At 36.5% G+C, this 23,937-nt stretch overlaps 1 protein-coding gene across 4 annotated transcripts in view; it reads right to left on the reverse strand.

The window, feature by feature from the left end:
- Nucleotides 1–17,349, reverse strand: part of CCDC149 (coiled-coil domain containing 149) — a 145,154-nt gene extending 127,805 nt beyond the window's left edge. The window contains exon 1 of one of the 4 annotated variants that reach the window (XM_056802474.1): nucleotides 16,953–17,349. In XM_056802474.1, coding sequence (XP_056658452.1) covers nucleotides 16,953–17,012 — 60 coding nt within the window. In that variant the 5' untranslated portion in view covers nucleotides 17,013–17,349. The remainder of the gene's footprint in view (nucleotides 1–16,952) is intronic. The other 3 variants (XM_056802476.1, XM_056802477.1, XM_056802475.1) reach the window with 3 other exon arrangements.
- Between the last annotated feature and the right edge of the window lie 6,588 nt (nucleotides 17,350–23,937).

Here is a 23,937-nt window from a genome sequence, read left to right on the forward strand (position 1 = left end):
TCAAGCATTACTGATGAAAAGCCCAAAGCTGAATAGAAAATTTAACATCCAAACACAAGTCTCACGAAAAGGATTTTTTAAAGGTAAATATAAGTAAGAAATAATAAGAGACTAAACAAGGTTAAACTGCCCACATTCTTATGTGGGTAAAGGTTAAATGTAACCCTCAGAACTAAGGATTCTGGAGACAATCTAATTAGTTAGAGGTTCTCCATGTGATTCTAGTGTGTTGGATGACTGTAAAAGAACTGAAAGGGAAGAAAGAGGAAGAATAAAAATGAGGAAGTTGATTTCACATACATGAGATACACAATGGAGGATTCAATGGAGGGGAACTTGAATCTTGCTTTCAACTGAACTGGTTCAAAAAGGAAAGATTACATGTATACACAAATTGGATATAGAAAGAAAGCTTACCTAAGCAGGAGGGAAAGAGGTTAAGAGAAGAGGAGGTGGGGAGAGGAAGATAAATTAAGCAATGCAGTAGTCAAAAGCAAAACAAACTTTTGAGGAGAGGGTAAAAAAAAAGGATACAGATATGAGAAAATGATAGAAGGAAATAAGCAATGATCATAACTGCGAATGTGAAGACCATAAAAAAATGACAAAGGTTAGCACAATGGATTAGAAACCAGTATCCAACAATATAAACAGAAAGATACATATAGAGTTAAAATAAGTGACTGACATAAAGTATATTATGCTTCAACTTTTAAAAAAGGGTGGGAATTGTTAAACACATCAGACAAGGCAAAAGCAAAAATAGTCCTAATTAAAAGAGATAAAAAGAGAAATTACATTTTGCTAAAAGATACCATAAAAAATTAAGTAATGCCAATACTGAACATATATTCACCAAATGGCATAGTCCAACTACTTAAAGGAAAAGTTAATTAAGTTATAAGAGAAAATAGGAAGTAAAACTATACTAGTGGAGGACCTCAACTTACCCCCTCCCAAGCCTAAATAAATTTAATCATAAAATAAATAAGAAAGATATTGAGGTGAGTAGAATTTTAGAAAAGATATAGTTCTGGCAAAATAACTGAATGGGAATAGAAAGAAACAAATATATTTCTCAGCTCTGCAAAGTATCTTCACAAAAACTGACCATGCATTTGGGCATAAAAACCTCACAAACAAAGAAAAGCAAAAATATTAAATGCATATTTTTATGACCATAAAAATGAAAATTGTATTAAAGGGACTTTGAAGCACAAATTAAAAATAAAATGGAAACTAAATAACCTAACCCTAAAGAATTGGCACATTAAACAACAAGTTATAGAAATAATCAATAATTTCATTAAAGATAATGACATTGATACAATATACTAAAATTCTTGGAATGTAACCAAAGTAATACACAAGAGGAAATATATCTCTAAAAGCTTACATCGATTAAAAAAAAAGAATAGATTGACAAATGGGCATGCAAATTTAAAAAAAAACACACAAAAAATTAAACTCCCTCCCTATCCAATGCTAAAATAAAATCTTGAAAATTAAAGGCAAAATTAACAAAATTAAAAGTAAAAAAATTGAATCAATAAAAACAAGTAGGAGATTTTTTAAAGATAATAGAAAAATAGTTAAGCCACTGACTAATTTGATTAAAGAAAGAAAAACAAATTACCAATATTAAAAATGAAAAAGATGAATTCACAACCAATGAAGAAGAAATAAAAGTAGTTATTAGGACCTATTTCACTCAACCATATGCTAAAAACTGACCATGTAAATTAAATGGATGAATATTTACAAAAAATGCACTGTCCAGGTTAACAAAACAGGAAATAGAATAGTTAAATAACCCTATGTAAAAAAAATGAAATTCAAAAGCCACAAGAGAGTTCACTAAGGAAAAAAAAAAAGACTAGATGGATTTATAAGCAACTTCTACCAAACATTTAACAAATATTTCTAATACTACACAACTTTGAAAAAATAGGTTAAGAAAGTCCTACCAAATTTCTTCTCTGGTATAAATATGGCCTTCATTCCTAAGCCAGGGAGAATCAAAACAGAAAAAGAAAACTATAGACCAATTTCCTTAGTTAATATTGATGTAAACATTCTAAATAAGATACTAACAAGGAGATTACAGCAATATATCACAAAGATCATACACTATGATGATAAACTAGACCTATACCAGAAATGTAAAAGTGATTCAATATTAGGAAAACTATAAGCATAATTTTACATGGCAATAAAAAAGAACAACAATTATGATTATTTCAGTGAATAGAGAAAAGCTATTGACAAACACCAATTTCTGTTAAAAAATTTTAGAAAGCAAAGGAATAAACAGAGCTTTCCTTAAAATTAGGAGTTATATCTTCCTAAAACCAAGAGCAATGATTTCTGTAACGGGGATGGGATATAGTAGAAGCCTTTCCAGTAAGATCAGGGGTGAAGTAAGTATATCTATTATCATCATGACTATTCAATATTGTACTAGAAATGCTAGCCATAGCAAAATAAGGCAAGAAAGAGAAATTGAAGAAATATGCATAGGCAAGGAGGAAGCAAAACTATCATTTTCTGCAAATAATATAGTGGTTTACTTAGAGAAACTTAGGGAGTCAATAAAAAAACTAACAAACAATTAACAATTTCAGCAAAATTGCAGGATAGAAAATAAACCCACACAAATCATCAGCATTTCTATAGATTAACAACAAAATTGAGCTGGAAGAGATAAAAAGAGAAATTCCATTTTAAATGACTATAGCTAAATGGGTGAATAGTTACAAAAATATAAACTGCCTAGATTAACAAAAGAGGAAACAGAATACTTAAACAATCCCATCTCAGAAAAAGAAATTGAACAAGCTATCGAGGAACTCCCTAAGAAAAATCTCCCAGGGCTAGAATTCACAAGTAAATTCTATCAAACATTTAAAGAACAACTAATACCAATACATTACAAACTATTTGATAAAATAAGCAAAGGAGTTTTACCAAATTCCTCTCATGACACAAATATGGCACTGATTCCAAAGCCAGGCAGACCAAAAACAGAGAAAGAAAACTACAGACCACTCTTAATGAACATGGAACAACAATCTTAAATAAAATACTAGCATTGAGCTAGCAAATTATCATGAGGATTATTGACTATGACCAGCTGGGATTTATACCAGGAATGAAAAGATGCTTTAATATTAGGAAAACCATCCATATAATTGACCTTATCAATAACCAAACCAAACAGAAATCACATGATTATCTCAATAGATGCAGGAAAAATCTTTTGACAAAATACAATACCCATTCCTATTAAAAACACTAGAAAGTATAGGAAGAGATGGGCCTTTCCTAAAAATAATAAACAGTATATATTAAAAACCATCAGCAAGCATCATTTGCAATGGGGATGTTAGAAGCCTCCCAATAATATCAAGAGTGAAGCAAGGATGCCCATTATCACCTCTATTATTTAACATAGTACTAGAAATGCTAGTGGTAGTAATTAGAGAAGAAAAAGAAATTGAAAGGATTAAAGTAAGCAATGAGGAGACTAAACTATTACTCTTTGAAGATGATATGATGGTCTACCGAAAGAATCCTAGATAATCAACTAGCAAAGTTGCAAGATACAAAATAAACCCACATAAATCATAAGCATTTGAATATATATGTAAATATATTTCCAACAAAATTCAGGAGCAAGAGTTAGAAAGAGAAACTCCATTTAAAATCACTCTAGACAATATAAAATATTTAGGAATCTATTTGCCAAGACAAACACAGAAATTATATGAACACAACTACAAAGCACTTTCCACACAATTAAAACTAGATCTAAATAATTGGAAATATTAATTGCTCATGGGTAGGATGAGCTAATATAATAAAAATGGCAATCTTACCCAAATTAATTTACTTATTCAGTGCCGTACCTATCAAACTACCACGAAACTTTTTTATTGAATTGAAAAAATGATAACAAATTTAATTTGGAAGAACAAAAGATCAAGAATATCAAGGGTACAAATGAAACAGTATAAAGTACCTAGGAGTCCACAAGCCAAAACATATACAGGAACTACCGGTATCCCTTCCACATTGCTACTTTCCCCATCATGGTTTCAATATATCACAGATCAACATAAGAAATTAAATGGAAATTTTGGGACTTTTGCATAAGCCACAGAAGACAGATACTCAAAGGCCAGTAGATGACTGAAAAATTTTGGAAACTCAAAAAAGCATAAAATATGTGTAAAGTATTATATAATGTCAACGTATTTTCCTTTTAATACCATAAATATACACAATTTGTTTTTAAAGCTCAAATAAGTAAAAAGTTAAAGTTTATGAAAAGAATGTAAAGCCAGCATATGACACATGAAGGCTAGAAATGTAGAGCTATCTTTAAAAGTTTAGTAACCTATAAATGCATATAAGGTACTTTAAACATGCCATAAAAGAAAAAGAAAGAATTCAGACTTCTTCTCTGGTATGAAAGATGTGCCAAAAAAATTTTAATGAATTTTCCAGATCATGGGGGTGCAAGATCTCTAACCCCCATGAGGTGAAAGGGATACCTGTATATGAATGCAATTAAAAAACACTCACACAAATACACATATAAGTAAATAAGAAATATTAATTGTTCATGGGTAAATGAAGCCAATATAATGCCAATATTCCCTAAATTAATTTACTTATTTCAAAGCCATAACAATCAAACTACCCAAGAATTTACTTTAGAAGTCTAGAAACAAATAGAATTCATATCTGCAAGAACAAAAGGTCAAAGATATCAAGACAATCACTGGGGGATAAATGGGAAGGATGGGAACCTAGTAGTACCAGATCTCAAACTATACATAAAGCTTTAACCATCCAAACAATCTGGTATTGGCTAAGGAATAGCTAGGTTGATTAATGGGAGAGATTAGTAGAACTGTAGACCACAATATACAGAAGCAAATAAGAACAATAAACTTGTGGCTGATAAATTCAAAGATCCCAGCTATTAGAACAAGAACTCACTATTTAAATTTTTTAAAAACTGTTAGAAACACTGAAAAGTAGTTTGGCAGAAACTAAGGATAGACCAATATCTCATAACCTATACCAAAATAATCTCAAAATGGGCATATAATTTTGACATAAAGGGTAATATAATAATTAATTAGTGGAACAGGGAAGAAATTAGCTATCAAATCTCTGAATAGGAGGAAAGTTCATGATCAAACAAAAGATAAAAAAATTCACAAGAGGCAAAATGGGTAATTTTATAAAGTAACATTTAAAAGTTTCTTCACAAACAAAGCCAATGTGTCTAAATTTAGAAGAAATAGAGAAAATTGGGGAAATTTTTTTCAACAAGTTTCTTTGATAATTTCTCATTTCTAAAATATATAGGGAACAGTCAAACCTACAAGAATAAGAGCCATTCCTCAGCTGATAAATGGTTAAAGCATATGAACAGGCGATTTTCAGAGGAAGAAATCAAAGTTATCAACAATCCTATGAAGAAATTCTTTAAAGCACATTAAAACAATTCAAAGATACTACCTCACACACAACAGTTTGGCTAAGATGTCAAAAAAAAAAGGAGAATGAAAAATGCTAAAGGGTATAGAATGAAACAGGAACACTAATGCATTGTTGGTAGAGCTATGAACTAATCTAACCATTCTTGAAAACAATTTGGAACTATGTCCAAAAAACTAAAGCCATGTATAAACTTTGACTAGCAATACCTCTATTAGACCTTTACCTCCAGAGCAATAAAAAAAGAAGAAAAGGACCAAAATGTACAAAAATATTTATAACAGCTCATTTAATGGCAACAAAGATTTGGAAACTGAGAGAATGTTGATGAATTGGGAATGGTTAAACAAATAATGGCATATGAATGTGATGGAATATTATTATTATGTAAGAAACAATGAAAGAGATGGTTTCAGAAAAACCTAAAATGATTTATATGAACTGATGCAAAATGAAGAGAGCAGAACCAAGAGAATAATTTACATAGTAAGAGAAATATTATAAAGATAAATCTAACTTCAAAAGGCTTACTAACTCTGGTCAACACAATGACCTACCATAATTACAAAGGAATCATAATGAAATTTGTTATTCACCTTCAGATAGAGAATTGATGGACTCAGACGTCAGACTGAAGCAATTTTTTGTCTTTTTCTTGCTTTAACAAAAGGACATGGCTAATGTGGGAATCTGTGATCAGTTTCTTTTTCTTCTCAGTGATTATGGTAGGGGATAGAGGGAGGGATAGGATCAAATATGAAACTTTAAAAAAGAATTAAAAAGTCTCTGTGCTTTGAAAAACAAATAAAAAATTTAAAACAAAAAAAAACAAAAAATAATCCTATTTGGTCATAAAAATCTCATATACAAATGCAAAAAAAAGAACTTTTTTGCATCTTTTATAAGCCATAGTGCAATAAAAAAATACATTCAAGAAAAGTGCTAAATAAAAAAGAATTAAAAATTAATTGAAGTATAAATAACTTAGTCCTACAGAATGAGTGGTCAAAGAGCAAATCTATAATGTATTTATGTAATAGCATAGTATGGTTACTAGAGTTTGTATCTTATTACCCTATTGAACTGTTGACTAGATAAGAGGAAAGACTATTTCTTATTAAAACTTTAACTCTCCTCTGACATCTTGCACTGAGTCTTACACACAGTAGGTACTTTCCAAATATTGGTTGGATAAATCAATAAAGATTGAGCAATAAATACATAAACATTTCAAGCCAAAAGAACTTTCTTAAGGCTCCCACTTCAGCAGAGATTCTATGGGCTAAATTGTAGATGTCTCGGGTACTTGCAGAATTTTAAGAACTTCTATCCTTTTCCCCTGATTCATGGTTTACTCAGATGCCTCTGTGCTACTGAACATATGAGCAAGATTACCTGAAGGCAAAAGTGGGAAGTTGGTGACTTTCTCTGACATCCTTCTGCCCACCTATCTCAGGGTTCCTGGTCCTTATAAATTACAGTTAGAAATTGCTATTGGCCATAACTCGGGCCTCAGTGAAACACACTTGCCAATCTCATCTACCTGTCAAAGGCTAGAATGGTCATTTATAATCATACTATAAAGGGCCATTTCTCCTATGCTTGTGAGTTTCTGCTTTATCCTGTCTGCAGTGGAAAGCCATTGAAATTTTTTGAGGAGAGAAGAGTGAGACATTAAAGATTATATTTTGGGAAGATGAATGTGATGGTGCATAGAATGGACTGGAGGGGTCAGAGACTGGCAGAGTTGTGAGACAGAAGGTTATTAGAATTATGCATCCATGATAGAATAAGGGCATGAATTCGGGTGGGAAAACAGAAGAAAGGAGGGAGTCAAGAGACTGGGGAGGGGGGGGTGAGAAAGAACCACACACTTGAACTGGGGCAATGAAAGAACACTAGATTCAGAATCAGAAAGCTCAGTTTTGCTACTCACTTCTTGAGACCTTAAGCGAATCATTTTACATAAATGGGTCTTAGTTTCTGCATCTAGAAAATGACTAGATTAGGGTTAGACTAGATGACTTCTCAGCTTCTTTCCGGTTTTAAATATATGATCCTCTAACTCCTTGGGAACCAGATCTCAGCTGGTGCCAGTTCTTTTGGGGATGGTCTGACAACATAGCAATGGGGGCCCCTGACCAATCTGAGTTCCTTTGATGCCCTGCTGGAAAGCTCTATTATGATCCTCAGAGATGTTAGAAAGAAAGTAGGGAAGGGCAAACAGCCTGGAAGGTTGTCATTCAGACATTGGTCAGATTCACCACCTATTTTTGCCCCATTCCTCTTTTTTCCAGTCTTTATCTAATGTATTTATTCAATGTGAAAGTCACTAAATTAATTTTTTACATGAGTAGAAATTGTCAATTTTAGAAGCACATATGCGAATCTCCCTGAACAGGAGAGAACATGAATCCGATTAGTTAAAAATAGCATTTGTACTCGTTTCCCCCCACATGCTAATTTTAATAAACTTACTCTGGAATTAGCCTGCCACTAGGAAGATAGCTGAACATCAAAAATATTCCTAATAAGCGGGGAGCATGCCTAATAAGAGTTTCAAATACATTTAGGGAACTTTTTTACTTTTAAAAAATAACACAATGATATTTTGTCTAAAATATAATTAATTCATCATCCTCTTTTCCACTTACCCCATTCTTTCTCCAAACCAGTCCCACATCTCAATTTCCCCCTCTCTGTCAATGACACCTCCATCCTCCATCTTGGAATCTTGGAGTCCTCTTTGACTCATTCCTTCCCATTTTCTATTTTCTATATCCAATTATTCACTAAAGCCTAAGCATTTTTTTCCCTCTTCATCCAGGCTGCTGCGTCCCTAATGAAGCTCCTCATTGTTTCATACCTGGGTAACTACAACAGCCCCTCTGCCTGCTCTCTTGCCATTGACTCTTGCCATTTTGCCCTCTAAATCATCCAACCAAACTAATCTTTATCCAACAGTGTTTTCATCCTCTTGTTCAAAAGGTGTCAATAGCAACCAGTTTCAGGGGATTATAGATTGAGTTGAGAGATTGAGATTTTAGAAGTGATCTAGTTCAGCATTCTCTTTTTCTACTTCAGGAAACTGAGACCTCCATTCTGTGTGCTGTTCCCTTTCTTAGAAAGCCTTCCCTTTTCTATTCTACTACTAACCAAATGCCTCATTCTTTGACAAGCCTCACTTCTCCCATGAAGTTTTCCCTGACTCCTTTCTATTCTCAGATCACCAGTAGCACTGTCTGAACCACACAGTGTAACCCTTAATTATATACCATTTTATATTGTTTGATGCTGTTGCATTTGTTTGTCTTGTTGCCTCGGCTACACTGCAAGTAGGGACAAAGATCTATCCATTTTAAAAAGGGGGCATTAATTCCTAACAAAATTCTCATAGGCAGCTGGATGTGAATAGAGTGCTGGTCTCAAAATTCTGTAAGATTTGATTTTGAAACCTGCCTCAGACACTTACTAGTCACTTAACTTCTCTTAGCCTCAGTTTCCTCATTTATAAAATGGGATATAGTGGTAGCAACTACCCCAAAGGGTTATTTTGTGTACTGAATAAGATGTAGAGATAGATAGATAGATAGATAGATAGATAGAAAGATAGATGATAGATAAAAGCTCTTTGCAAATCTTAAAAGTGTTATCTAAAATGTTAGCTACTATGATGATTCATGAGCCTCTGGAAAAACAAATGGTAATCATCAAGATCCAGTATGGCTTTGTTATTATTATTAAACATTTATGTAGCATCTAACATATGCCAGGCAATGTGCTGAGAGCTTTACAGGTATTATCTCATTTAGTCCTCATTGAACAACCCTGAAAGGTAAATTTATTAACTCCATTTTACAGATAAGGAAACTGAGCCAATAGGTTAATTGACATGCTCAAGGTCATACAGTTAGTAAATACCTTAAGTCATTAAATTAATTAAGTAAGTCATATAACTCATTTTTTCCTAACTACAAGCCTAGCATTTTATCTACTATACTTACCCAGCTGCCTAAAAACCCAACTAGTCACAGAATAATTAGATTAGGACAAAAGGGAATACTACGCTTAGATTTCAGCAGATCATTTGACAGAGGCTATCATGCTCTCCTTGCGGATGAGATGGAGAAATGTGCAAATGTGGAACAGATGATAATAAAGATAATACAGATGATAAATGGATTTGGAAAAAAAGGTGAATGACCCTACTCAAAAAGTGACTGACTAGCCATTCATGAGTTGTTGTTAGCTTTGGAAAGAAGTCTCTATTAGAAAGAATGCTCTAGAGATCCTTCTTTGGCCCTGTGCTGTTAACCATTTTTATCAATCATGAGAATGAAGGCATAAATGGTGGGCTTGTCAAATTTCAGAACTTAGAAGGGACCTCAGCAGCTGTCTAGTCCAGCCCATACACAAAAGGCATCCCATTTACAGATGACAAGAGGCTGTAAGGGAGAGCTAACATGCCAGATAATTGTGAGAATCCCAAGAAATCACAACTGGGCTGAACTAATGGGCCAAATCTGATAAGATGAAAGTTAAAAGGAATAAGTGTGAAGCCTTGAACTTGCCCAAGGGTAGTAAATAGAAAAGGCAGAATAAGAAACTTGGTTTAAAAAACCTATATAAGTACAAAATGGGAGAAAAGAAGTGGATAAACAATCCCTCTTACATAAATAAGATGAAAATTCTAATGGATTATAAATTCAGTATGAGTTGACAATGAGATAAGACAGCAGAAAAGAAAAGAAAAGAAAAGATCTGGGACCACGCTGAGACAGTATCCAGGAAGAAAGAGTATAGTCCAGCTGTCCTCTGTCCTCATCAGACCACACTTAAGAGTATTGTCTCTGGATTACATCAAATTAAAAAGTTTTTGTACAAACAAAACCAATGTAACCAAAATCAGAAGGGTAGCAACAAATTGGGAAACAATCTTCATAAAAACCTCTGACAAGGGTTTAATTACTAAAATTTATAAAGAACTAAATCAATTGTACAAAAAATCAAGCCATTCTCCAATTGACAAATGGGCAAGGGACATGAACAGGCAATTCTCAGCCAAAGAAATCAAAACTATTAATAAGCACATGAAAAAGTGCTCTACATCTCTTATAATCAGAGAGATGCAAATCAAAACAAGTCTGAGGTATCATCTCACACCTAGCAGATTGGCTAACATGACAGCTATGCAAAGTAATGAATGCTGGAGGGGATGTGGCAAAGTGGGGACATTAATTCATTGCTGGTGGAGTTGTGAATTGATCCAACCATTCTGGAGGGCAATTTGGAACTATGTCCAAAGGGCGATAAAAGACTGTCTGCCCTTTGATCCAGCCATAGCACTGCTGGGCTTGTACCCCAAAGAGATAATGGACAAAAAGACTTGTACAAAAATATTCATAGCTGCGCTCTTTGTGGTGGCCAAAAATTGGAAAATGAGGGGATGCCCCTCAATTGGGGAATGGCTGAACAAATTGTGGTATATGTTGGTGATGGAATACTATTGTGCTAAAAGGAATAATAAAGTGGAGAAGTTCCATGGAGACTGGAACAACCTCCAGGAAGTAATGCAGAGCGAGAGGAGCAGAACCAGGAAAACATTGTACACAGAGACTGATACATTGTGGTACAATCGAAGGTGATGGACTTCTCCATTAGGATCAATGCAATCCCTGAACAATCTGCAGGGATCTAAAAAAAAAAATACTACCCACAAGCAGAGGATAAACTGGGAGTAAAAACACCGCTGAAAAGCAACTGCTTGACTACAGGGTTGGAGGAGATAAGACTGAGGAGAGACTCTAAATGAACACTATAATGCAAACTCCAACAACAGGGAAATGGGTTCGAGTCAAGAACACATGTGATAACCAGTGGAATCATGCGTCGACTATGGGAGAGGAAAAGGCGGGGGGGGGGGGGGGGGGGGAGGAAAAGAAAACGATCTTTGTTTCCAGTGAATAATGTATGAAAACGACCAAATAAAATAATATTAAAATTAAAAAGAAAAGAAAAAAAAGGAAAAAAAAGAGTATTGTCTTCAGTGCTGGCAGCACATTTTAGAAAAAACCTCAGTATACTAAAATGTTTTCAGAAAAGGGAGACCAGAAAAAAAAATCATAGTAAAGAAAAGTCTGGCACAGGAGGAACAATTAGTTGTTGGATATGTTTAGCCTGGAGAAAAGATAACCAAGATGGGATATGATAGCTGTCTTGAAACATTTGGATTGTTGTATGGAAGAGAGTTTACAATTATTCTGTTTGGCCCCAAAGAGCAGAACTAGTAGTAGTGGGGGGAAATGGCTAAAAGGTAGATTTAAATTCAATGCTGTGAGCTCTGGAGAGCAGATTGTTTGTTTGTTGTTTTGTTTGTTCAGGTTGGCAGCTCTTATTGTTGCTGTTGACTGTTGCATTCCTTTTCTATCCCTAGCATTTAATACAGAGTCTGGCATATAGTAGACACTTAGATCCTTGATGACTCATTGACACAATATAAGGGAAATGTCTTTGCCACCTGAGCTGCCCCCCAAATGGAATGGGCTGCTTTGAAAGTTAATGAGTCCTCTTGTCACTGAAAGTCTTAATAAGCCAGATAACCATATGTCAGCTATGCTACAGTGAAGTTTCTGTTCAGATAATGTTAGACTAGATATGACCTGTGGTCTCTTCCAACTTGGAAATGCTATAATTCTGAAAATGTCTCCTTATACTCCTAATGAAGCTAGGGTCCATAGAAGATCCTCAATAAATACCTGAAGGATGCATCTATGACATTATAATTTAATTTACCAAAACATCATCAAATAGTTTAAGATGAAGTGTAATATAGACTAGTTTATATTCCTATGACAGAAATAATACAATATAGGAAGGTATTCAGAAAATGCAGTTTTAAGATTTGGAGATTAATATTTCATATTTTAAATGTATATCAAAAGCTTAATGATTTGGTGAATTGTTTCATGATTTTGGAAATTCAACTTTAGCAGCAATGAAAATGGCATTTTCCAGGCACTGGATGTATAATTTCTAAAACAAAAGACTGGACATGCCTCCTTCACAGAGATGGCTCTATTTACCTGGGGGCCTAAAAACAAGAGTTGTAATTTCAGTTTGTTATACGAAAAATATGAAAATAAAAATGATCTCTAAAGGGCCATCTTAAATGAGAATAACTACCTGTGGGTAAACAGGAAAACAAAACTGATTAAAAGCTACTATAAAGCTCTAGGCAGGAGAAGTCAATGGAGTAAGGTCCTAGGTAACATTATTCTATTTCTTGAATTTAATGCTTGAAGACTTGTATATAACAGATGTTTTATAGGGACATATATATGTATAAGGAGGTCAAGCCTCTGACTTTGAGGGAGATGCTCTCCTCTCACTGTCCCCTACCCCAGCTTCAGAGACCTTTGGAAAACCCCATGTCCACTTCTGGGTTGGGACTGCATTCAAAGATATTCAACTTAGCACTTTAACAAATATTGTCTTATGTTGTTTTCTGATTGCTTCTTGTGTAAGGTCAGTGTCTCCAGCTTTATTATAAGCTCCCTGAGGGCAGGAACCAAGTCAGAGACATATTTGTATTCTCCACTTATATTAATGGTGGCCCAGAAGTAGATATCCTGGGATGATGGACAGAATCACATTAGCCTCACAAAATTCTCCAAGCAAAGGAATGGGGGAAATACAGAAATACAAACATAACTCTGCAAACTCTTACTGAAAATATAAACTGCTATTTCAGAAATAAACATTGTGCCCTAGAATATCTCCGGCTTCCTGATCATGACTTTTTGGGTCAAGATTCTCTCCTCAACAACCCCTTCCCCCAAGGAAGAAAGGAGAAGGGAAGGAGGGGGAGAAAAAGAAAGATGAATAGAGGAAGGAGAGAAAGGGAGAGGGCTAAGGAGGGAGGAACAGAGACAGAGAGAATATGAATTCAGAAAAGCAGGAACTATAACTTCTATTCTATAGTATCCTTGTCCTTTAGGTGCATGACTACAAAACTGTGGGTGCTAAATAAGTATTATTTGAACAGGAGACTCAGAAAAGGATTAAAGAAAAGTCACAATGAATGGCACAGAAAGGGGCCAATAGGGGAACCTTCAGTGCTAAATATGATTCTTAATAACAGAGGAAGGAATGGGGCACTAAGGTTAAAATTATGGGAAAATTGAGAGGAATTAATTGTTCCCTTGTAGAGTTAGTGACAGAGAAAAAAGACAGGCATAGTTTGGAATGCACTCTAGATATGAGGAAAGCAGACTTCAAATGTTCCAAAGGAAGGCTCAATAGGATCCCACAGACTAAAATCCTACAAGAAGTCAGCTCTCATGAGGACAGAAGGCAAAAATCCAATGTGGATGCATAAGGAGTTCCATGCATAGATGAACGCATAAGTTCTGAATCAAACTTAATATGAGTCAGCAAAAGGATATGACAGCCCCATTTTCATCACCTTGTGCTATATTAAAAAGATTTAACATCAAGGAATAGAGCAGGGATAATCCCTTGGTACTCTGCCCTGGTCAGACTACAGTGGGAGTACTAATTGCTTTTCTAAGAAATACTTCTTAAAATGTTTACCACATTTTAAGAGTGTTATCCTAGGCTTGAAAGCATCCAAAAGTGGGCCACTAAGACACTGAAGTGTCTTGAATACATGGCACAAGTAAGGAGTTTTTAAGGAATGAAGCTGTTTGGCTTAGAGAAGAGATTTGGAGTGAGGGAGGAAGATGTGATACTTGTCTCCAAGTATTTGAACGCATGTAGATTTAGATTTGATCACAGTGAGCAAAATCATAAGTAGTGGGTGCAAATAGCAGAAGCAAATTTACATCAAGAAAAGACTTTACATCAAGAAAAAAACTTCCTAACGATTAAAGCTCTTCCATGGTGAAATGGACTGCCCTAGCACATAGTTACTTCCTCTTCTTTGGTGTTCTGCAAGCAAAATCTGGATGACCCCATATTGGATTCCATTTTTAATATTATGTAGATTCCATTTTCCTTGAGTCCTTTCTAGTAAAAAAAATCTTAAGAGTCTTGATCTGTTCTCTTTTCACTAATCAAACAGCCTCCACTTGGTTCAAGCCTTAAATACTTATCACCTGAGCTATGGAAGTGACCTCTTAATTGGTCTCCATGGACTATCTTCATTCCAATCCTTCCTCTAGTGGGCCAAAGTAACTTTCTTTCAACCCAGGTATCATAGATACTTTTCTTTACTGAACAAACTCCAGTGGTTCCCTATTGTAACCAAGCAAGATACAATATTCCCTGATTTTTAAAGCCCTTTACAAATTGGTCCCAGTCTACTTTGCCAGTCTCGTTATATTTTACTCCCAAGCAACTTGGCCTTCTTGGTCTTCCTCACACAGAACACTTTCTCTCTCATATCTGTACTTTGGCACTGGGCCATCCTTAGAACCTGGAACATACTATCTCTTCACTTCCCCATGGAGAATCCCTTACTTTCTTTAAGATTCAACTCAAGCACTGCCAGATACATATGAAGCCTTTCTTGACCCCCAAATGCTAGTGTCCACCCTCTTGAAATTAACTGTATTTTGTATATACTTAAATGTGTGCATCTCTCCACAACAGAATGTAAAAAAGAAGAGGGGCCACTTAGTTTTTGTCTTTGTATCCCCTGCATCTAGGAGAGTGTCTCACACAAAGCAAATGCTTAATAAATGTTTTATTGACTGATAAAAAATGCTTTAAGTCTTAATCACTTGAATGGCAGGCTAACTCCCACAATGGGAATGTAGGACAAGAAGGGAAGGCTGGAGAATGTAAGTAAGCTTCTTGAGGGCAGGATTATGTTTTGTATTATAGTGTCTTCCACATAATGGGCCTTTAACAAATAATTGCTGAATTTAATTAGTGAAGGGAGATTTTCAGGAAGGATAGACATGGGAAAAAATTGGGACCCAAAGTGATCCTATAATGATATGCAATTTCTTTTGAACATCTTCTGGGCCTCCTGTTCAAGAGCTAACAATATTTAGACTCTTGTTCTCAAGGCCAATAAGGAGGGTGGGAATTGCTTTTCAGTTAGTAAAGATAAACTATCTTTGAACATGTGGTACCACCAATGCTGCAAAGGCACCCTACTTGGTAATTTGACTACTCTAAGGACTGCTATATAATCAGAAGAGTGGTTTTGACATTTACGAGGTTGGTTTTTTTTTTTTTAAGCCCTTACTTTCCATCTTGGAATTAATACTGGGTATTGGTTCCAAGGCAAAAGAGTGGTAAGGGCTAGGCTTGCCAAGGGTCACATAGCTAGGAAATTTCTGAGGCCAAATCTGAACCCAGGACCTCCCATCTCTAAAGCTGGCTCTCAATTGATTGAGCCACCTAGCAACTCTCCATTAAGAAAGTCCTAAAGTGAACTGTGCTGGGTCAGTTTTTCTGATCTGGTTGGGACAGACACAAAGAGTTTTAAAGGATTACATTCATAGATGATTATAAGTTTTAGAACAGGAAGGAACCCTCTAAATATGTTCTTGGTTTACAGATGAGGTAACTGCCCTGCCTAAGAACTAACTGGTGGCCAAGCAGAACTGGATCCCAAGATCTCTGGCTCCAGATCCAGAGCTTACTTTCCATTTGATTAGCTCCTGTAAAGATTCACATTGGGAAGAAGACAGCTTACACTTGCCAGGCCACATCCAAGATCAAGGGATGTCATGAAGGAGATGGGTAGCTGTTTCTTTCACATTCTGAAATAGACCTTGATACCCGACCCTGTTTTATTCTTTCAACAAATATTTATTGAGTTCCTACTCTATGAATGGCTCCAATACACAGAAATGTCCCAGGTTCTACTGTTCAGTGTTGTCACAGGTATTAGTAATGGGCCCAAGTGGAAGGTGTAGGAAACAAGGTAACAGCTCTTCCCAAAGGAAATGCTTCTGGGTTCTAGGCTTCTAAACAGTTGAAAGAAGAGCAGCCTTTTAAAGTTGCCTTTCCCTCTCTCTGTCCCCTCCCAAAGCCAGGGTCAGATTCTAGCTGAAGAAAATTCTACTTTTCCCGAAGGCTGGGCTCCTTTTTCCCACCAGACACTGATAACCAGCTGGTCAGAGAAGAGTGACGCGAAGTAAAAAGAGAAAGTGCTGGGAGAACAGAGCGTTGCCCAATGGGGGAAGAGAAAAGACCCATGGGGAAGAAAGGGAGGTCAGTGAAACACCTGGCTCCGGCGTCCACACAGCACTGACCCGCCAGCTGCGCGGCTGGGCGGGGAGGCTGGAGAGAACCAGCCACAGCTGGCGCGTTCCTCGTAGCAGCTCCCCCCGCCCCGCTCCCGCCCCGCAAGACTAGAGCCGGCCCGCGGCCCAGGCCCCTTCCCCGGTCCGAGCTGCACATACAGGCAGCCTGGGCCCCGGCCTCGGGCGCAGCTCCTAGCACGTCCTCGGCTGCCTCACCTCGCTCACCAGCCCCTGCCAGTCGCTCTCGGTCCGATTGAAATTCATGGCTTCATCCATGCGTGAAGCAGCTTCATCAATAACCTGCTCCCCCGCCCTGGCTTCCTTCCTCCCACCCCCCCCAACCCCAAGTGGCCTCGGCGGGCACTGGAGAGGGGCGCGGGAGGGGCGGGCGCCCACAGACCCGTGCCAGGACTGTCCCCACGCCCCGCGCTACTACCGCCTCCAGCTGCCCCTGCCCGCACTGTTTACCCAACGTCAGCCTTAGCGTGAGGAGCGGGAGGAGGAGCTCGAACCGGAGCTGGAGCCGGAGCCCAGCCGGAGCTGCCGCTCCCCTCCCGGCGCAGGCACCTGCCGGGGATCCCTCAGTTAGAGGCCCCACGACAACGAGACCCACTCAGTGCAGAGGTGGCCTCCAACCACCTTAGGTCTGGGGAGGGAGTCTCCCGCCCCATCCCCTCGATCCCCGCGTGCAGCCACCTCTGGGGTGGGCAGTGGATGGCTGGCCCTAGCCAGGGGCAGAAGCATGGGCCTTCTGGTCCTGCTGAATTGGCTAAGCCAGTGTTATTCTTTGCGGGGTTTATTGTTAATAATCAAGACAATAACAATTCGTCAATAGATCCGCATGGATACATCCTTTTTAGATAATTAATAATGCTCAGTTAACTTGCTTATCCTCATTCTACTCCAACACTGTATTACTGAAAGGATCCAGAAGGTTCTGCTGAAATCCACTTTAAGATGGAGAAATGAAGCTATAGTTAAACTGACCCTAATTACCCACCCCCCTTTTCAACTGGAAAGGACTGAGAGGGGACATGTAAGGTTTGAGAGAACTCTGAAGAAATGAGGAACCCCCAAAGAAACTGGTGCCATTCTTAGGTATTTGTGCCAAATACTCTGGCAGAGTCCAGAATTAATCGGTGATCTTTATTATGCACTCACATTTAAACAACACTTTTAAGGCTTACAAAATGCTTTTCTCACATCAACCTGGGAAAGCAAATAATGCAAGGATTTTTGTAGGGTTCAGACTGTAAGGAACTCCTATTAAGGTCAATAAACAACTGATCGGTACTTTATGGTCTTAGAGAGTTGTTGCCTGGGGACCCTGAAATCAATAAATTAATTTATTGAGTATTCTACTATGTATGTGCCAGGCATTGTACCAGACACTGGAAATACAAAGACAAAAATTAAACAATCCCTGCCCTCAGCAGCTTATATTCTATTGGAGGAAACTACAGGAACACAAAAGTAGGTGTGAAATAAGTCAAAGTATTCCAGAAGCAGACATTCTAATGGGGGGGGGGGGGAATATCCAAATAAGTTATGTAAATATAACATACATATAGGATGTCCCCAAAGTCTTGGTGCAGATTTAAGCTATGATAGCTTAATAATAGTAAGTGTGGGATACCCTGCATTTTGTAGATGGGAGGTAAATACAAGATAATTTAGGGGAGGAAGCACAAGCGGCAAGGAGCATTAGGAAAGTCTTCATTTAGGATATGGCATTAGAGCTCATATTTTGAGAAAGCTATTTTAAGCAGTTTACTTATGGCCTCTCTACTGTAAATATTACCTACATTTTATAGATACTTTTGTATCTATTATTTCATTTGTTCCTAACAACAACCCTGAAAAATAAGCAGAGCAGGGAACATGATCTCATTGAAATGCAATGTGGCTGTTTCCTCCAAATAGATGTGATCCATCCTGGGATGAATGGATGGGCACAGCATTTATGAAGCACTTACTATGTGCCAGCCAATGTTCTTAATTCCTGTCTATATCATTTCATAAATACTGGGTTAAGATTAGTACTGGTTGCCCTCCTACATCTCTAAGCATTGGATAGGTCAAAATGGAACACAAGGCTGACCACTGGTTAACTGTCTATTCACTAAACTGCCCTATCTCCTTTTCTGTTTATTTATCTTTTTGATGACATCCTTTTATTCTGCCTTTGAAATTTGTTGTGGCCTACCCACATCTGAAACAAATCTGTCCATTGTCCTTTGGATGACTTCTTAATTCTTCAAATAAAATGCCTGGGACATTGTAAGTATTTAATACTAAGTACTTGTTGATTAACACACTAAATGAATTGTTCAGTTTTTCCAAGGTAATCCAGCCTGTTCAGTTCTGGCCCAGTTCAGATATTCTACCTGTAGTGTCTGACTAAGACCTATCTATCTATTTATTTATCCATCTATCTAATGATGAGTCAGCTTTTTGACCTGGTCATCCAAATTCATATCATTTTTTAAACAAAAGCGTTCTTCATCTACTTGGTTTTTACTGTGTGAATTGTTAGGTTGAAATCTTTTATTGAGATTGTGGTTCTCATTTTGTTATTGTACCTTTCAAAGAATTTGTATGATATTGGCATGTTTGTGGAGGACAGTTTTGTTTTGTTTTTTAAGATGGCTTTTAAAGTGATGTTTGGCTTGTTGGAAAAAAATGCTTTTTAAAAAAATAATCAACAAACAAGTGCTATGTGGAATCTTGTATTCTCTGCACTTTCTATCAATGGTATGACTCCAAAGAGGTGGTTTATTACAGAATATTATTGGGGAAAACCTCTTTGTAGTTCAGTGGCAAGAACTCTAGCTATAAAATAAAAAAAGATCTATAGAAAAGTCTCATTTCTTTTTAAAAAGTCTTGGCCTTCCATCTTATAATCAATACTGTGTATTGATTCTAAGGGAGATGAGCAGTAAGGGCTAGACAAGGGGGATTAAGTGACTTGCCCAAGGTCATACAGTTAGCAGGTATCTAATCACATTTTAATTTAGGATCTCTTATCTCTAGGCCTGGTTCTCTATCCATTGAGCTACCTAGCTGCCCCCCCTCCCCCCAAATCTTGTTTCTAATATTTAATATTTAGGTTAGCCATTTAAACTTGGGCCTCAGTTTCCCCATCTGTAAAATGAGGGTGATGGACTAAATAGCTTTTGAGGTTCCTTCTAGTTCTATATCAATGATCTTTCTTCTACTTTCATCAAGGTTTTCCTTGACTGATGTTTAGATCATTTAGATCATATTTTTATAGAGATAACAAGGTAGCTATATGGATTAACAGAATTAATATTTTATTATTTTCCTTTTTAGGGTAATAAACTGGTAGATCAAGTTCATAAAAGTTAACCTTATTATTCAGGAGGTCATAACTAATAAGTAGTAATGTAGACACTAGAACCCAAGATTTTTGGCATGTATGACAGTGGTCTTTCCATTATACTACAAGGTCATCAAAAAAATCTTGCAGGTTAACTGGAGTCTTAAGAGTTAACATAGGCAGTGCAAGGGATGGGGAGGAAGAAAGAAATAAATCTTTGGGATAACAGTCTGACATTTCATACTTAAAAGCAAATTATATTCTTTCTCTAAATAGCTCTCTAATAACCCATCAGGTTTAGTTTTGACCTGCAATCATAAACTTTAGACTGAGTTGATGTAAACTTGTCCATCTGTCACTTACCAGCTGTATGACCCTAGCAAAGTGCTTTAACCTCTCTTCATTTTAATTGTCATTTTTCCATCTTAAATAGGGACAATAATGTTTAGAGAATCATAGGCATTTTAGTTCTATAGGCTTCTAGATAGATAGGTTAGTCCAAGCCCCTTATTTTACAGAAGAGCAAGGTATGGCTCAAGGAGGTTATGAGATTTGCCAAAATCAAATAGTTTGTTAGTAGTAGCACCAGGATTAGAACCCTGACTCCTCATCCATTCTCCTAATTCACAGTTTAATGTTTTTTTTTTCACTGTCATTGTTTACTTTTTTTCAGTTATGTCCATGTCTCCATGACCCTCTTTGAGCATTCTTTTTTTTTTCTGCTATTTCCTTCTCCTACTCATTTTACAGATGAAGAAACTGAGGCAAACAGGGTTAAGTGACTAGCTCAAAGTAACATAGCTAGCAAGTGTCTGAGGCTGGATTTGAACTGAGGAAGTGGTATCTTCCTGACTTCAGGCCTGACACTCTATCCACTGTGCCATCTAGCTGCCCTTTTTCACTGTACATTTACTAAAAATCAGAACTGAAACGAGTCCCCTCATTTTACCAAGGAAGAAATTCAGAACCAGAAAAGGAGAATAATATATTATCTACCTTCTTGCAATAGGGTTAATAAGTGAAAGTGGTTTTATAACCATAAAGTGCTCTGTAAAAGTGAATTATTATAATTATTATTCTATAACAGCTTCCTCACTTTCAGAAAGAAGGGAACATGTCTTCAAGAAAATTGTGAAAATTTGTCTTTGGTCTTTTCCCTATTTGTTTCTTCTCTCTTTCCTGTCCCTTAAGGAAACACATCCTATGTCCTATCAAGAGTCTTACTCTCAAGGCTATCTATCAAACTGGAAAGTAATCTCCCCCAGGATGTCTTTTATTGAAGGTTTAAGATGTTGTTATTCATGAACCTTTAAGACCCAAAAGGATATCTGCCTAATAGTAGAATTTTTGATAGGTAATTTGGAGATGAGGAGCCTTCCAAGCATACCATATAAATAATTACATGCTTTTCTATCTATAAGAAAGCTATTTAAAAAATCTTTATGTCAAAGACCCCTTTAAACCTTTTATTCACATCTTGTCTTTGATGTAAATCAGTTAATTATTTTGAATGGGATTTCTCTTTCTAGTTTTTGCTGCTGAACTATACTGGAGATGTATAGAAATGCTGATGACTTATGTGGGTTTATTTTGTATCCTGCAACTTTGCTAAAGTTGTTGATTATTTCAATTAGCTTTTTGGTTGAATCTCTAGGATTCTTTAAGTAGACCATCATGTCATCTGCAAAGAGTGATAACTTGGTCTCCTCCTTGCCTATTTTGATGCCTTCAATTTCTTTTTCTTCTCTAATTGCTACTGCTAGTGTTTCTAGTACAATGTCAAATAGTAGAGGTGATAAATGGACATCCTTGTTTCACTCCTGATCTTATTGGGAATGCGAGTTTATCCCCATTGCAGATGATATTGGCTGATGGTTTTAGATATATACTGTTTATTATTTTTAGGAACGACCCTTCTATTCCTATGCTTTCTAGTGAAATCAGTTAATTATTGTGAAAAAAATTTTAATTAAAGGAAGTTTCAAGAATTAAAAGCCTACACTCCAAAATATGAAGAAATTTATAACTCAGCTCCCTGGTTTTCTGGATCACTGGTTTTTGAGCTGGAAGGGAAATTCTAGATCTTTTTTCCCTCTTAAACCAATTAGTACACTGAGGTTCAGAAAAGTGAAGTGACTCCCTTAGATTACAAAGGCAATGAATGATATTTAAAGCCAGGATTAGGGTTTGGGTTCTCTGATTCATAGATGTTTTATAATTCTGGTGCATTCCCTCTCTTGATTATTTCTTCTCTAAATCCTATTTGTATCTAGTTATTTGTATGTTGTCTCCCCTGTTAGATTGTGAACTCCATGAGAGTGGATTTTCTGTCTTTTGCTCTCTTTGTATCCCTTGCTCTCAGTAAGCAGTGCCTGGCTTCTTGCTGTTCAGATTTGTCTAATTCTTTGTGACTCCTTTAGGGATTTTCTTGGAAAAGATGCTAGAGCAGTTTGCCATTTCCTTCTCCAGTGGATTAAGGTCAGAGCACTTTCCCAGGATCACATAGCTAGGGAATGTCTGAGCCTGATTTGTAGTCAGAGCTTCATTGAAAAAAATAAATTTTAAAAAATGAAGTAAGGGCTTCCTGACCTTCAGACTTAGTGCTCTATCCACTGGGCAACCTAGCTGCCTCTGCCTGGTTCATATTAATCCCTTAATGTATGTTGTATGTATATATATATGTATATATATACATAATGTATATAATAAATATATATTGACTGACTTTATCCAGAGCTTACTTTATTTCATTGTGTCCATTTCCCTTTGGAGAGTTTATACCCCCAGCCCCATGGCAAACCTGCTTAGCTTGTGAAAAGTGAGGAAATCATAGACCAAGGCAACATAGCTTCAAGCTATTGTTTTTTATCTTTTTTGTTAATGTAGCTTGACACTGACTAATAATAATAATAATAATAATAATAATAATAATGCAGTTTAGGCACCTATACCAGAAAGCCCCTACATGCCTCATCAATAGCAATATCAATTGACTAAAAATTAACCTTACCATGTTATGATTTTTTCAAAGTGGGAAAATATCTCACCAACCTAATTTAACTTTTAATTAAAATAACAGTCAAAGAGAGGTCAGTAATTCATGTGGGTCCTCTTTAAAGCCCAGAGAGGCAATGTTGGCATGGAGAACAGAAGGCCAGTCTGGGATCTCAGAGACTTGGGTTCAAGACCTGCCTTTGGGCACACATGGCTATATAACCATGGGCAAGTCATGAAACCTCTGAGTCTCCCCTGGCAACTCTCTAAGATCTTAAATGACAAGTGTTACTGACCTGAATTGGTGAAGGAAGTTTCCATAGGAGAAGTTCTCTATGCTCAGTGAAATCATAGGTCTGGACAAAAAAGAGACAGCCATCCAAAAAAGCCATCTTCGTTTTTTATCCATCACCATGAAGTTACATAACAGAGAAACTTCATTTTCATTTCCTTTCCTTTTCTAGGGGGTGAATAGAAACTATTCTTGTTGTTCAGTCTTTCAGTCTTATCCAATTCCACATGAGTCCATGATTTTGGCAAAGACACTGGAATGATTTGACATTTACCTTCTCCAGTATATCTACATTTTATAGATGAGGAACTAAGGCAAATAGGGTAAGTGACTTCAACATTACAAAATTAAGTGTTCAAAGTCACATTTGAACTCAGATCTTCCTGACTCTGGGGGCAGTACTCTATCCATTGAGCTACCTACATTGATTTCTCCATGTGTAATTTTAGCTCAGGGACCTTTTTTTTTTAATTTAATTTTATTTTTTCCTTAAAGAAACAAAAATACCTAGTGTTGGAAAGAGACATACAGATGATTTTGAGCGATTCTCTTCAGTTTTAAAAGTTTGAGGGGGT

Source organism: Monodelphis domestica, chromosome 6 (assembly GCF_027887165.1).
Source record: "Monodelphis domestica isolate mMonDom1 chromosome 6, mMonDom1.pri, whole genome shotgun sequence".
Lineage (NCBI taxonomy): Eukaryota > Metazoa > Chordata > Mammalia > Didelphimorphia > Didelphidae > Monodelphis > Monodelphis domestica.